The sequence below is a fragment of the Bubalus kerabau genome, chromosome 11 (assembly GCF_029407905.1).
Source record: "Bubalus kerabau isolate K-KA32 ecotype Philippines breed swamp buffalo chromosome 11, PCC_UOA_SB_1v2, whole genome shotgun sequence".
Taxonomy (NCBI): Eukaryota; Metazoa; Chordata; class Mammalia; order Artiodactyla; family Bovidae; genus Bubalus; species Bubalus kerabau.
Window position 1 is genome coordinate 70,171,044 of NC_073634.1, and position 15,980 is coordinate 70,187,023.

Here is a 15,980-nt window from a genome sequence, read left to right on the forward strand (position 1 = left end):
GATCCACCTCCAAGATGGGTTATTCACGTGGCTGGCTGATTGATGCTGGCTATCAGCAGTTGCAGTAAGTTTCTTACTACATGAACTCTTACACAGGGCTGCTTGAGCAATCTCATGACATGGCACTGGGTTCCCCAGAGAAAGTAGTACAGGAGAACAAGGAAGAAACCGCAATATCTTTTATTATTATTATTATTAAAATATAGTTGATTTACAATGCTGTAATTGTTTCAGGTTTACAGCAAAGTGATTCATATACATATCTATTCTTTTTTAAGATTCTTTTCCATTACAGTTTATTACAAGGGGCTTTGAATGGAGTTCCCCATGCTACACAGTAGGACCTTGTTGTTTACCTATTCTCTATATAGGAGTTCGTCCCAAACTCCTCATTTACTCCTCCCCCTGCACTTTCCTCTTTGGTAACCGTAAGTTTGTTTTCTAAGTATGTGAGTCCATTTCCGATTTGTAAATAAGTCCACTTGTATATTTTTAGACTCCACATATATATTCTGGAGTATGTGTTAGTCACTCAGTTGTGTCCGACTCTTTGTGATCCCATGAGCTCACCAGGCTCCCTGTCCATGGGATTCTTGGGGCATGAATCCTGGAGTGGGTTGCCATGTCCTTCTCCAGGGGATCTTCCTGACCCAGGGATCGAACCCAAGCCTCTTGGGTCTCCTGCATAGGCAGGTGGGTTCTTTAACACTAGCACCACCTGGGAAAGTATATATTTTAAATACCACAAATGATTTTTTTTCTCCAACTTCCTTCACTTAGTATGATCTCTAAGTCCATCCATGTTGTTGCAAATGGCATTATTTCATTCTTTTTTATGGCTTAGTGATATTCCATTGTCCATATATACCATATCTTCTTTACCCTTTCATCTGTGGATGGACACTTAGGTGGCTTCCATGTCTTGGCTACTGTAATTAGTTCTGCTATGAACATTGGTGTCAAACAGTTCAATATAAAAAAACCAAACAACCCCATCAGAAAATAGGCAGAAGACCTAAACAGACATTTCTCTGAAGAAGAAATGCAGCTGGTCCACAGGCACATGAAAAGATGCTCAGTCGCTAATTATTAGAGAAATGCACATCAAAACTATAATGAGGTATCACTTCACACCAGTCAGAATGGCCATCATCCAAGAGTCCACGAATAATGAAGTCTGGAGAGAGTGTGAAGCAAATGGAACCCTCCCACACTGTTGGTGAGCATGTAAATTGGTACAACCAGTGTGAAGAACAGTATAGAGGTTCCTTTAAAAACTAAGAATAGAGTTATTATATAATCCAGCAATCTCACTCCTAGGCATACATTTGGAGAAAATTCTAATTTAAAAAGATAAATGCACAATATCTTTTATATTCTCAGAAGTCACAAACCATCATTTCTGCTGTACCTTATTTATTACACACAGTTCAGTCTCATTCACTGTGGGAGAGGAGGTGTGAATATCAGGAGATGAAGACCATAAAGGAACATTTTGGAGGCAGCCTAGTGGGCTGCCCTCTATGGGGTCGCACAGAGTGGGACCCGACTGAAGCGACTTAGCAGCAGCAGTGCAATTAGGAATCTCCCAAACTTAGAGGCTCTCAAGCAGAGGGGAAGATGAGTGTCTGGAGCAATAATCCTGAAATACAGAGCACGAGTGTGTATTGAGGATTCCCAGAGTGGAAGACAAAGGAAGATAAAACGAGTTCCCGCTGGGAACGGGGGTCCAGAGCCCACTCTAAAAAGGATCTCTCCCTGTATAAAACAGAGCTTCTCTGGCAGTCCCAAACTGTTTGGAAGGTTCACATTCTTGTAAGCTGTTTGTTTCCTCTGTCTTAAATCAAAGATTGGGTGAAAAAAGTCAAAGTTCACAGGCTGAAAAGAATTTACCACAAAATCTCCAAAATCGGAGATGGAGACCGTCTAGAATGCTCCGCTGTTTCATGCCAGGAACAGCTTTCTGTGTGGGACTGTTTTTGCTGTTTACAGTCACATGACCGCATCCCAACAGTCTCTTTTATGATCTGCTGTAAGTGTACAGTAAGGTCTCTTGGGTAATTCAGATAACAAAGGCCCATTCTTCTCTGCTCGTTTGTCCAGCATCTTGTTTGCAAAGGTCCTAGCCTGGGGTCAGAGCCGTGGTGCTTGGAGTAAGTTCTCATCAATTGCTTACATGGACCTTATCAGCGGAAGTAGAACAGGAAAAGAAAGAACAAGGATAAAAAGGCTAGCGAGTGAGGAAGAACTAAAAATGGTGAAGAAATAATGGAGAATGAAAGGAAAGATGCATGGAAAAAAAGAAGGAATAAGAAACGTGCACAGCCAGGCTCCCTAGAACGCGCAAGAGTGCTTTCGCCGTCCTTGGCCACAAGGTGGCACCCTTTGAACTTTCTTTCCCCATCAAAATATGAAAGGGGCGGGGGGTTGAGAGGAGGGAGAAAAGAGTAAGCACTCCCCCAACCAAGAACAATTTGAAAACCCACCCCAAAATATTTAAAATCTAGGACAAAGAACCGTCAGGACGGAATTGCTTCAATTGCAAAACCTCAGCGCTGCCTCCCGAGCGGCCCGCCGGCCCGAGTCAGGAGCAGCCCCTTTAAAAAAGAGCGGACTACAGTATTGGGATTCTTGAAACCCGAAACCTAGAAACAGAATCGTAGCGGAAACCAGAAGGAAAACCTTGAACTCCTCCAGACAATTGCTTCCGGGGAGTTTTTCGGGAGAGCGAGGGGGAATAAAGGGCCCGAGAGGAGGGCCCCTCGGATGGCGCGCCCCTGAGGGTCCTGGCGAGTTCGAGGAGCGTGGGGAGTAGAGGACCATACCCTCTCCCTTGGGCTGCAGGTCATGGCCACCGTGGAGCAGAAAGCCCTGGGCATTGGCTTCAAGTGTCTCTCTTTGGCCACTTTTGTGCTCATCTGCGCCGGGCAAGGGGGACGCAGGGAGGAAGGGGGTCCAGCCTGCTACGGGGGATTTGACCTGTACTTCATTCTGGACAAGTAAGTGCCGTGAGTTGTTCCACCCTAGGCTAAGCTGATGATGCTTTCTACCCGGGCTGGGCTCCTTGGCAGGGTGGCTTTGGGACAGGCGCGCATCTCCAGGGACCCAGAGGGGCCGCGGGAGGTGGCGCTGGCCCCAGCTCTGCGCCTTTGTGGACCGAGCGCGCGTCCCCATCCTTCCCGGCTGCAGGAGCCGGACGGGCAGGCGTCGCTGCTTGTTCTCCAGACAGCTTCTTCTCTGCCTTGCTTTCCGGCGACCGAGGCGCCTGAGTTTGAGGATGGGAGTGTAAAGATGCTGTTGACCTACTACCTCTCTGTGAACCTTTTCCGTTTGCTTTAGAATCCTTGGTGAGAAAAACTGGCTTAGGAGAGGTAGAACAACGTTCAGGCACGTCTAAAGTAAGCGGCGTGGGCTTTTAAAAGCCAATCGTCTCTTGTTTAAAAGCTCTGCCCTACATATTCCTTTTCCCTTGGTTCCTCATCATAGAATGTAGGCAGACTGGGCAGTTCGTGGAAATATAAGGAGAATTTCTCCACTTCACTGAGTTTGAGGCTAGGGAGTTCTTTGTTGTGGGACGTCTTGTGAGTTGTAGGATGTTTTGTGAGTTGTAGAATGTTGAGCATCCCTGGCCGCTACCCTGTAGATGCTGGTACTACCCGCTCCATAACCTCCCCCACCCCACTCCCCAACCCCCACTAGTTCCTCCGTGGTGACAGGCAAAAATGTCTCCAGACATTGCCAAAAGTCCCCTGCGGGTATATTTCTCCTCCCTCTGGGCTTGAGAAACCCCGATGCGGGCGAAGTCAAGTTCTTGGTGATTTGACTGGTGGGCTACCAGGGAAGTGCAGGAGCCCTGGTTTTCTTGCAAAAATGGATAAGGCTTCAGGACTGTTCAAGGGAGAACTGAACTCTGCCCAATCCCCCGTAGACTTGCCAAGCCACAGTCATTCAAGGAAGTTGCCTGCTATCAACTAAAAAGCAGCTTTTACAATAAAAAGCCCCTCAGCGAAGATCAGTGCTCACTAGCGTCGTGTGAGCGCCCCACTGCCAGACAGGACTCTTGCTGGTACAGTGGAGGGGACATGAGTTTCACAGACTGGAAAGTATTTGCGAGTTGGAAAAAGAGTCCTGCAAAGCAAGCTGGCCAGCTAGACATCAAATGTGCTTTGCAGTTGCCCCTGGAGTTTGATTTTTTTCCGTAAAGGCTGTTTTGAACTCCAGATTCTTTGGATGAAAAGGGAGATCTCTTTCCTGCAGATTTATGAGAAGGTGGATACTGAAAATATACTCCAGTGCTAAGAAATGGAATTTCTTTAGTTACTTCTAGCAGCTGGGAGCACCAGCTCACAGATTCAGACCTTCTGAAAACACAGATGCCCATCATTTTGCTTTTTTTTTTTTTTAAAGCCAGTTCAGAAGAACATACAGGAAGCTTGAAAATGGACAGAATCACCATGTCCTGGAATGGAACAACCCCCACATTGCACAGATATCAAACTCTTTCCAAATTACCTTATAGATTGAATTAAACTTTAAAATCAGAGTTCTGAAAGAATTTTGTTGGTGAGAGGAATTTAGCAAAATGATTCTAGGTTTAACTTAGAGAAAAAAAAAAAACAAGTATTAAGAGCTAAAACATTTTGGAAAAAGAATAATGAATACTTGTATCTCCAAATATTAAAATGTACTGTGAGGCAAATTAATAAAACACAGGATGGCTTTTTAAAAAATGGTTCTTGAACAAATGGTTGGTCCATAGGAAAAGAAAAAGTTTAGATTTACACTTTACCCCCACCACCACCACCAAGATAAATTCCAAGAGAATTGAAGATTTTAATGTTAAACATTTAATTTAAAAATGAAGTATTGAAAGAATTAGAAGAAAACTTAATGAGTATTACTGTAATCTTAACTTTGGAGCTTTAAAAACAGAGTAGCAACAATAAAGAAAACTGCAAAAAGATTTAAATATATTAAAATCTGACATGTCTATAAGTGAAAAAAATGCCACAAATAAAAGATAACAAGTTACAAAAACTTTTGCAACATAAATTCGCCTCTATAGAGTAACCTTAAAATGTAATAAGCAGTTTTTAAAAGATCATCTCAGTAGAAAACAGGCTTACTATATGAATAATTCACAAAAAAATATGAAAGGTAATAAACAAAAAAGTTCAAGTTCCCTAGCAAAGAAATAGGAAAATCAAACAAGATGTAATATTTATTGCGTTGGCAAAGATTTTTAAAGAATTGTAATATTCAGCATTGGCTAACTTGTGGGAATGAGGGCCGTTGTCATATCTTATAAGGAAAATATAAATTTGGTTTGGTCTTTCTAGGTTTGTGCTAGCCAATAAAACTTTCTGTGATGATGGAAATATTCTCTTTTTGTGCTTTCCAATACGGTAGCCACTAGCCGTATGTGGGTATTGACTCCTGAAATGTGTCTAGTGGGACTGAGGAAATGAACTTTCTATTTTATTTAAGTTTAATATAAATTTCAGTAGCCAGATGTGTCTATTATTTTGAATAGCATAGACAAGAAGATAGCATGGCAATATGTATCAAAGGAAAACTCCAAGATAGTCAGAAAAGAGTGCCTATATGTTCGTGGCTATGATGTTTATGATAATGAAGCTGAAAATTATCTAAATGTCCAACAGCAGAGGCTTTAATAAGTTAGATGTGGTATATGCATGATATTGAGTACACATGTTATATATGCATGTAAGATATTTTCAGGAGAAACACAGTGCCCATAATATACTTTTTAAGGGAAAATATAATTACCTAACATTATACACTATGATTCTACCTTTGTAAAAAATGCTAAACACACGTGTGTCTTTATTTACCCAATATGTAATAGTATTTGTCTGTAGAAAGTAGGATTTTAAAATTCTTTTTTTACACTTTTCTGAATCTTCAAACTTTTCTACAGTGAATGTATATTACTTTTATATTCAACAAAAATAAGTTATTTCGAGTTTTTAAAAAGTCATTTCAAGTGTGAGGAGGCTCTCTTAACCAGCGTGCTGAACTCCAAGCCCCTCACAATTATAGAGGATTTGCTTTCATGTTTAATCCTGGAGTACATTTCTAAATACACCATAGGGTCCTTGGCAATGTTGAGGACCCAAAAATGCTCCGGGAAAAAAATGGTGGGGAGACCTTTACAGGTACCTACCTTTACATGGAGGTGGACTCCTCTGACTTCTTTTAGTTGTCTTATTGCTTGAAGAGAGGGACATTTTTGTGCTGAATGAGAAAGTTGCTAGCACTTGGTATGATAAGCGTATGCAATTCCAGCTTGCCATCTCGATTCGAGCTGATTTATGGGATTGTGGAACCCAAAGCTGGGGGATGGGCCACAAGCCAGTGATAGCAAACAGTCCCCCAGCTGGTCCCTAAAGACATGGTCTTTTGTCCTAGAAAGTACCTCCCCAGAAAGTGCTGTCCAGCACCCAACCACTACAGCTTGCAAAGGGAAAGAGTGCTGATGCGTTTTTTTTCCTTGGGCTTCTCAGATCCTCTTGCGGACAAGACACTGTAGAGGCTGAAACCAGTGGCTCACAAGGCAGTGAATTCACCATTCTTCTCCCCACCCCTCAACTCCCTTTTTTCCCAGCGAATGGTTCTCTTCTTTTCTGTGACATTAAACCTCAGCTCATTTCAGCTTTAAGCAGGATGCACCTCTGGCTTGGAAGAAACCCAGATTATACATTTAATGGAACGTCATGTTTTCTCAACCAGAAGCAAAGACTTCATAATGATAACCTAGACTACCACAGTAACACAATAGGGCATTATTAGCGGCTTTGGCCACGGAGCTGATGGACTGGGCTTCACAAGGCTTTATATGATGGAATTTTATGTTCATTCAAGCATGCTTTTCTGGTTACAGTCAGGAAAAGTAGACTGCTGGGAATTCAATCAGGGATTTGAAAGTCAGATTTGAAAGGACTTTATCCAGAGGAAAACAGTCAAGGAGCAGCTAGCCACCTTAAATCTCCCAGAGGGCCCTCTAAGATTAGTGCACCCAGTTGGCCAACCCATGGACATGCGTGAACCTTTCCTCTCTTGCAGGGCTCTTCTGTTATTACACTAGATATTTACATATTGGTCTGTTTTATAGAGAGCTGTTAGTCACTCAAGTGGAAAAAATGGACTCTCCATCGTGAGTCTGGGGAAGTGCTGGCTATATTCATGTGTGCCCTACAGATTTCAAAAATAGAATGGTTGAGTGGGGTGGGGCAGGAGAAGTGGAGGAGATAGTGAGCTGGAGGATGGCAATAATCCTTGAATAGTTGACCTACAGGGTTTCCTAAAGCCACAGCCTGTCACCCAACAAATCCTTACATTTGCAAAGACCCTCTACAGGCTCACTGTGTGGGCTCCTTCCCCATTAGAACCCCCCAGCTCCTCCCTCCACGACGTCTTTTCTGTTCAGCACCAATTTTCTCTTCCTCTTTTCCCCATACAAAGGGACCCTGTCTCGCCACTCATGCAAGTCCAACCCCAGCATCCAAAATTGGGTGGTCACATGTGGTGATGCTCTGTAGAACCCTTCCTATGTGTTACACTTCAGAGACACAGTCATTAAATGGATTTTTATAACATTAGACTGGGAACCACACCATGTTCTGGGTTCCCAGCTACTAACTTACAAAAGAAATCTTTAGAATCAAAACGAAAGTCTCCTAAAACTTACACCGTCTCACAAGTGCCCCAGAGAAAACCTTGCTTGGTTGCTAGGGCAAACGCGCTAGTCTCTAATTTACTGATGAGAAAACTGTTCAACCTTGGTCAACCCACTGGATTAAGTGACCTGTGGAAGGACCTAGGATTAGATAATGACAAAGCTGGGATGCTGTCTGCTCCTGACTCTAAGCCCAGCTTTTTCCACTCATCATTGCCCTGTGCAGTTGGGTCATAATGAGAAGCACATGGCAATACGACTGGGTAGATTCCAGGAATTAAAAATCCCTGCATCAGAGTTTCAGGAAATGATGGTGCGTAAGGCAACTAAGGTTACTTAATTGAGGAGGTACTGCTCTGCTGTTAAAGCAGCTCTAAATTGATTGAAAGTTTCAGGGTCTCCAACCCTCTGCAGCCCATGGAGATGTTCCAGAGGTCTGGGGATTACCTGATGGGTAGTAGGACTCTAAGGACATCTGATTATAATGCCCTTAAAGATCTGATAAATTAATAATTTGTTCACAGTTAATCCGGTGGAAAGGGGAAATTCAACTCTGTAGACATGTTAAAACTCACAGATGTAGCTTGTTTTCAGAAATGCTTTGGAAGAAGACTTCCAGTAATGAAAATGCAAACTTGACTCTGAATAAGGAAGACAGAGTTCATTAGAAGGTACCTTGAAAATGATACAGTAATAATTCTGAGAAGCATCAGGGAAAAAAGCTTTTCAGGGCCTTGGAATGTCTTCTTTTTGATATCAAGTTGGATTTGATGGTTTTTCAATATTCTTCCTTAATTGAAAGAATTGCAGTTTTGGAGAGGTCTTATCAGGTCAGGTAATAGTTGGTAGAACTGCTTGCAAATTGGAAGGTTTGGCTTATGGTTCAAAATAAATAGGGCAGAACTCTTTTGTTTTATTTTGTACTTCTGTCTGGGCCAGCCAAGTAATTATCTCTATCTGTGGAGACCTGGTAAAACTCAGTGTCAAGCTGAGAATAGAATCCAGGAGTGCTGGAGGAAGGCACCCATCCTGAGATAACCTGCAATTATCTTCAAATCCTGTAGGACTCCCAACAGTCCAGGAGCAAACTCTGGCATCCCTTAGTGAGACTTGGCTGTCACATAAATACAAATAGGATTTGCCCATCCTAAAGGAAATCAGTCCTGGGTGTTGATCGGGAGGACTGATGTTGAAGCTGAAACTCCAACATTTTGGCCACCTGATGCAAAAAGCTGACTCATTTGAAAAGACCCTGATGTTGGGAAAGATTGAATGCAGGAGAAGAAGGGGATGACAGAGGGTGAGATGGTTGGATGGCATCACTGACTCAATGGACATGGGTTTGGGTGGACTCCGGGAGTTGGTGATGGACAGGGAGGCCTGGCGTGCTGTGGTTCATGGGGTCGCAAAGAGTTGGACACAACTGAGCGACTGAACTGAACTGAACTGAATTTAGAACATGTGTTTATTTTTGATATGATGTCCAGAGACTGGATTTTGCCTCTTGCAGTGATTACTGTACAACAAAAGACCAAGTGGGTATTTGGCTATTTCCTGATGTGTTTCCCAGACATACCACGTTTGTACTGAAAATAGTGATTAGATTTCTTCCATCTGGAAGAGCTGATTCTTTCATTCATTTGGCATAGGTTTGTTCTCAAGTCCAATCACAAGTGTGTGCTCCAATAAAAGTACAGGTGACAATACCTGTTGTCAACAGTGTCCTGTCCTGGAGGCTGCAAGGAATGGAAGAAAACAGCAAGCAGTCCAAAGCTATTTGCTTTTTAGGTAGGAGGACATTAGAAGGACTCCAGGCAGGTAAAGCTAAAGGCTCTAATGAGGATTTGGGGCAGGGGGCAGGTTAGGTCGGGCTTCCCAGGTGGTGCTAGTGGTAAAGAACATGTCTGCCAATGCAGGAGACATAAGAGACACAGGTTCGATCCCTGGTTAGGAAGATTCCCCCAGAGAAGGGAATGGCAACCCACTGCAGTATTTTGCCTGGAGAATCCCCATGGACAGAGGAGCCTGGCGGGCTACGGTCCATAGGCTCGCAAAGAGTTGGACACGATAGAAGTGACTTACCATGCATGCAGGTAACGTCAATTTTAGATCAAAAAGGAGAAGAAATAAGTAAGTTTACTGAGTCCATGTTACCTGCCACGCATTGTGTAAACATTTTGCCTGTATGATCCCATTTAGTTATCTCCTTTATAACCACATAAGGCCATGATCACTGTTTGACACATGAGGAAACTGAGGTTTAACAAGGTTAGCCAAGGTCATAGTAAGTGATGAAAGTCAGCCTCAAATCCAGGCATCTCTGACTCATGATCTATGCACAGAGATGAAAAGAATCTAAACATGCAGGAGAACATTGACTCAGTCAGTGTAGTTTATGTTATGCCATGGTAACCAAAAAAATCCCCCAAATCACAGTGACACAAAACAGCAAAGGTATAAACCTTTGTAATTTCTGTCTCTGCTACACATCTGGTGAGGGGCAACAGGGGCTCTGCTCAGGGTGCTATCCTGGAAGCTAGACTGGTGGAAATTCCTTAACACTGGCTTTTACCATCATTGCTGCAGAGGAAGGAAATGCTGGAGAGTCTCTGGCTGGAGCACTGCCAATAAATTAATGATTTGTCCAGATTGAATCTGATGGGAAAGGGAAATTCAACTCTGTAGACATGTGAAATGACATGCATCCTTCACTCACAACCCACTGGTCAGAACTAGTCACGTGACTACTCAACACCACCACCACCATCACACCATCTATACTACCACTACCAGCACCACGCACGCATGTGTGCGTGCCAAGTAGCTTCAGTCGTGTCCTACTCTTTGGGACCCTGTGGACCATAGTGCACCAGGCTCCTCTGTCCATGGGATTCTCCAGGCAAGAATATTGGAGTGGGGTGCCATGCCCTCCTCCAGGGGATCTTCCCAATCCAGGGATCGAACCCATGTCTCCTGCATCTCCTGCATTGCAGATGGATTCTTTACCCACTGAGCCACCTGGAAGGCCCACTGCCATCACCACCAAACCAACAAATAGGATGTGGAAAAATACCATCCTCCTGTTTTTCTAAAGGGAAGGGAAAGCCAGATATGGGTGGGCATGAAAAGTCTTTACCTTAAACCTTTAATCATACACTACTTTCACCTGAGTAAGCAAGAAAGGAGTAGTCCCTGGGAGAGGATATAAAGATAAGACTTCTCGTCCAGGGTCAGTGTTGAGCCATGTCTTAGATATGTTCATCAACCTGGAATTACAGTCAGACGCGACAGTTCAAATCCGCCTGTGTAGCAGCGATGGCCTCTTGTTCTCTTCCTTCCTTGCCCATTGCTCACATTGTTTACATGAAAAATTCAGTGCAGTGGGCAGGGGATTAAATTAGACTAAACAGAAAGTAGAAATGAAGATGAGACATGTTTCCCTGATAGCTAAGTATTACATGAATGTATTCAGAAGCTCAGAATCCCTTTGTTCATAGTTTGTGGACTATGAGGGAATTTGAAAAGCTGTGAGGGGAGAGTGGGATGCCCAGGTGGTGCTGGTGGTAAAGAACCCATCTACCAATACGGGAGATGCCTGAGACAAGGGTTCGATCCCTGGGTCGGGACTATCCCCTGGAAGAGATAAGGCAACTGACTCTAGCATTCTTGCCTGGAGAATCCCATGGACAGAATAGTCTGTGGGCTACAGTCTGTAGGGTTGCAAAGTGTTGGTTGCAACTGAAGTGACTTAGCACGCATGTACACCAGGGGAGAGCAGCCCCTGGAACACTGAGGCAGCCAGGCTGAGAGGATGCTGTGTGTTGCAGAGGCTAATTCCAACCTTGAATCAAGAGTATCTGTGTTCCAGCCAAATGTGTTTCTCAGTGAAGGTGTCGTTGCCATTTTCAGTGGACAGTTTTTCACTGAGAGGGACTGTAGGAGGCTTAGCATTTCTGATCATTCCTTTGTAAATGCTGTAAGCTTCTAGTCATTGTGCTACTCAATAAATAAATACGTCTACATATATCCCTAAATGCCTTCCTTGAGGTGGTACCACCCTGGTTGAGAACTCCTGACTGAAAGAAAGCAGGTAGAGCAAGGCATGCCAGTGATACTGATTTTAGGCATCGTAGGACTACATCTGATCAGGAAGAGCATTTATCTACAGGAAGAACCAGAGTGGCTTTAGTTATAAGAGGGCCAGTGGAAACTGCTAACCTTGGAAATGAATGTGCTCAACCAGTGGTTCTCAACCAGGGACCAGATCAGAACCTTAAGGGTCAAGGGCAGGCCTGTATCTTTTGGAAAATTTCCCAAGTGATTGTGATGTGGTTCTTTCCCTCCCACAATAAATCATGAGACTGAACAGAAAGACCAGAAAAGCTGTCCTATACTGATGGCCTTGTTCCTCTCTCATGCGGATGTGGCTAAGGAAATAGACACCTGATAACTGAATGCCAAGCAGAGTTCTTACTTTAGATGGTGGTTGGGAAGGCTCAACATGATATAGAGAAGGAAGAGCCAAGGTCACAAATAAGCCATGCTTTGCCCTGCTGTGTTGGCAGGTCCTGCATGTGTGCATACACATGGAGGCCATGGTGTTTGCTAGGACAATCCTTTGTTCCCTTTCTGTCAAGACTCCAGGCAGGAAACATACCCCAGTTCCTCAGGGGCATGAACTGGACTAATCACAGAGGTTAAGAAAGCTGACTTTGGAATCAGGCATTTCTGGCTTTAAATACCAGCTCAACCTTTTACTAAGTTGTATGACTTGAGCAAATTTTTTAGCCTTCCACTGAACCTTGGTCTTCTCATTAATAAAACAGGTATTCAAACTACTGCCTCACAGAAGTATCCTGAAGATTAAATAATATTCAATTAAAACCCTTAATGAAGCATTTGGTATGTGAGTGCCCTAGATGATGATAATGGTGGTAGTGATGGTGGTGACAGTATGGTGGTGGTGATGGGGATGATGGTGGAGGGGGCAACAGTGACGGTGAAGATGGTATTCATGGCGATTGCAGTGGTGATAGTGACGATGTGATGGTGGTGGTGATGGCGACAGTGATGGTATTGATGGTGATGGTAGTGTGATCAAGATAATGGTGTTATTGATGATGTGATCGTGGTGGTGGTGATGATGGTATTGGTGGTGGTGGTGGTGGTGATGGTATTACTGATGATGGTATTGGTGGAGGTGATGGTGATGATGGTATTATTAACGATGTGATGGTGGTTGTGGTGATGGTGACAGTGATGGTATTGATGGTGATGGTAGTGTGATCAAGATAATTGTGTTATTGATGATGTGATCGTGGTGGTGGTGATGATGGTATTGGTGGTGGTGGTGGTGGTGGTGGTATTATTGATGATGGTATTGGTAGTGGTGATGGTGATGATGGTGGTGGTGGTGGTGGTGGTGATGATGGTCTTATTGATGATGTGATAGGTGGTGGTGGTGATGGTGATGATGGTATTGATGATGTGATGGTGATGGTGGTGGTGGTGGTGGTGGTGATGATGGTCTTATTGATGATGGTGGTGGTGGTGATGGTGATGATGGTATTAATGATGTGATGGTGGTGGTGGTGGTGATGATGGTCTTATTGATGATGGTGGTGGTGGTGGTGATGGTGATGATGGTATTGATGATGATGGTAGTGGTGATAATGATTATGGTACTATTGATGATGTAGCAGTGGTGGTGGTGGTGATGGTGGTGATGGTATTAATGATGTGATGGTGGTGGTGGTGATGGTGGTGATGATGGTCTTATTGATGATGTGATAGGTGGTGGTGGTGATGGTGATGATGGTATTAATGATGTGATGGTGGTGGTGGTGATGGTGGTGATGATGGTCTTATTGATGATGTGATAGGTGGTGGTGGTGATGGTGATGATGGTATTAATGATGTGATGGTGGTGGTGGTGGTGGTGGTGGTGATGATGGTCTTATTGATGATGTGATGGTGGTGGTGGTGATGGTGGTGATGATGGTCTTATTGATGATGTGATGGTGATGGTGGTGATGGTGGTGGTGGTGGTGGTGATGATGGTCTTATTGATGATGTGATAGGTGGTGGTGGTGATGGTGATGATGGTATTAATGATGTGATGGTGGTGGTGGTGGTGGTGGTGATGATGGTCTTATTGATGATGTGATGGTGATGGTGGTGGTGGTGGTGGTGGTGGTGATGATGGTCTTATTGATGATGTGATGGTGGTGGTGGTGATGGTGATGATGGTATTAATGATGTGATGGTGGTGGTGGTGGTGGTGGTGATGATGGTCTTATTGATGATGTGATGGTGATGGTGGTGGTGGTGGTGGTGGTGGTGGTGATGATGGTCTTATTGATGATGTGATGGTGGTGGTGGTGATGGTGATGATGGTATTAATGATGTGATGGTGGTGGTGGTGGTGGTGGTGATGATGGTCTTATTGATGATGTGATGGTGATGGTGGTGGTGGTGGTGGTGGTGGTGGTGATGATGGTCTTATTGATGATGTGATGGTGGTGGTGGTGATGGTGGTGATGATATTGATGATGGTAGTGGTGATAATGATTATGGTACTATTGATGATGTAGCAGTGGTGGTGGCAGTGATGCTGGTGGTGGTAATGGTGGTAATCACCCCTAGAGAAAATGGCTGTGTTCCTCTAACCAAAGACATCTCCTTAGATTATAAGTTGGACTTCCTGTCTAGGGTAAGGAGTACATCAGTTCAATTCAGTATTTATCAAACTTTGCTAAATGTATCAGATTACAAAATGCCTATGACATGTTCCTGGCTCTAAAGGATTTTGCAGTTTAGCAGAAGAGACAAGGGGCTAAGGAAACAGAGTTGGTGAAATAATGAATTTTGATTGAGATTAGAGAGGTTTAGGAGACTTCCTAGAGAAGGTAACTTCGGATCCAGGACTTGAACCTCAAGCAGGGTTTTGCCAGGTGACAAAGTAAAGAAAAAAACATCAATGCCCAAGGAGCAACACAAGAACGTGAAATGACACATATTCTTTGTGATGTAAGCATGACAGTGAGGGTGACAGAAAAAGAATCTGGAAAGAGCAGGATTTTTCATATCAACAGTAGGTTAGGGGATTATGTTGGGGGAATGGGAAAAAAAGAACAAATGAAATTGAGTGACTTTGTAGGGTGGAGTACCAGGACTTGATGAGCAGTTGGCTGTGAGTGAGTGAGAAGAAAGAGCCATGAGGGGAAGGAGTAGATTTCAGAAGAAAAGAGGAGTTTGGTGTGGACATGTTGAGTCTGAACATGTAGGACATTTGGGTGGAGGTATTGAGTAGGCAGTTGGATTTATACCCTGTAACTGGAAAAAAAAAAAAAAAAAAAGACTTGAGAGTTGTCAGCCCAAGATGAAAATATGGATATGGTAATCAATAATATAGAGATAATATCAGGGTTAAAAAATGTCAAGTAGAGGTGGTGTTTAATGAGGAAGATGGCCAGGGTCCAACCTCGAGGAATTGCCAACAGGAATGTCTGGGCCAAAGAAGAAACTCCATTAACTAGAGTTGAGAAGAAGTCACCAGAACAGTTAGAAGAGAAACAGCTAAGAATTGTTACCACTGAGGCCAGGAGAGAGAGAATTTCAGTGGAAGGGTGATGAACTAGATGTTTTCCCCCTAAAATCATCATCTCTATTCCTAGTCTTGGGGGCAGCATCACCCATAGATCTAACCACGTAAGCCAAAAGGCTGGGATGAATCCTCTTGTACTCCAAAGCCTGACAATGTCTGCTCCCACATCTCTGCTTTGTCATCACCTTGCTGTACTGTGCTTAGTTGCTCAGTCATGTCCAACTCTTCGCAACCCTATGAACTGTAGCATGCCTGGCTGCTCTATCCATGGGGATTCTTCAGGCAAGAATACTGGAGTCAGTTGCCATGCCCTCCTCCAGGGGTCTTCCCAACCCAGGGATCGAACCCAGGTCTCCTGCATTGTAGGCGGATTCTTTACCATCTGGGCCATCAGTGAAGCCCTGTCATTACCTTGCTGCTACTGCTAAGTCACTTCAGTCGTGTCCGACTCTGTGCGACCCCATAGACGGCAGCCCACCAGGCTCCCCCGTCTCTGGGATTCTCCAGGCAAGAATACTGGAGTGGGTTGCCATTTCCTTCTCCAATGCGTGAAAGTGAAGTCACTCAGTCGTGTCTGACTCTTAGCAACCCCGTGGACTGCAGCCTATCAGGCTCCTCCATCCATGGGATTTTCCAGGCAAGAGTACTGGAGTGGGGTGCCATTGCCTTCTCCGA

General features: G+C 44.0%; 1 protein-coding gene across 1 annotated transcript in view; it reads left to right on the plus strand.

Annotated features, from left to right (window-relative positions):
- Positions 1–2,545: 2,545 nt before the first annotated feature.
- The window catches only part of ANTXR1 (ANTXR cell adhesion molecule 1), a 260,214-nt gene continuing 246,779 nt past the window's right edge, over positions 2,546–15,980 (plus strand). Inside the window, exon 1 of the mRNA XM_055540531.1 lies at positions 2,546–2,999. Coding sequence (XP_055396506.1) covers positions 2,848–2,999 — 152 coding nt within the window. The 5' untranslated portion in view covers positions 2,546–2,847. The remainder of the gene's footprint in view (positions 3,000–15,980) is intronic.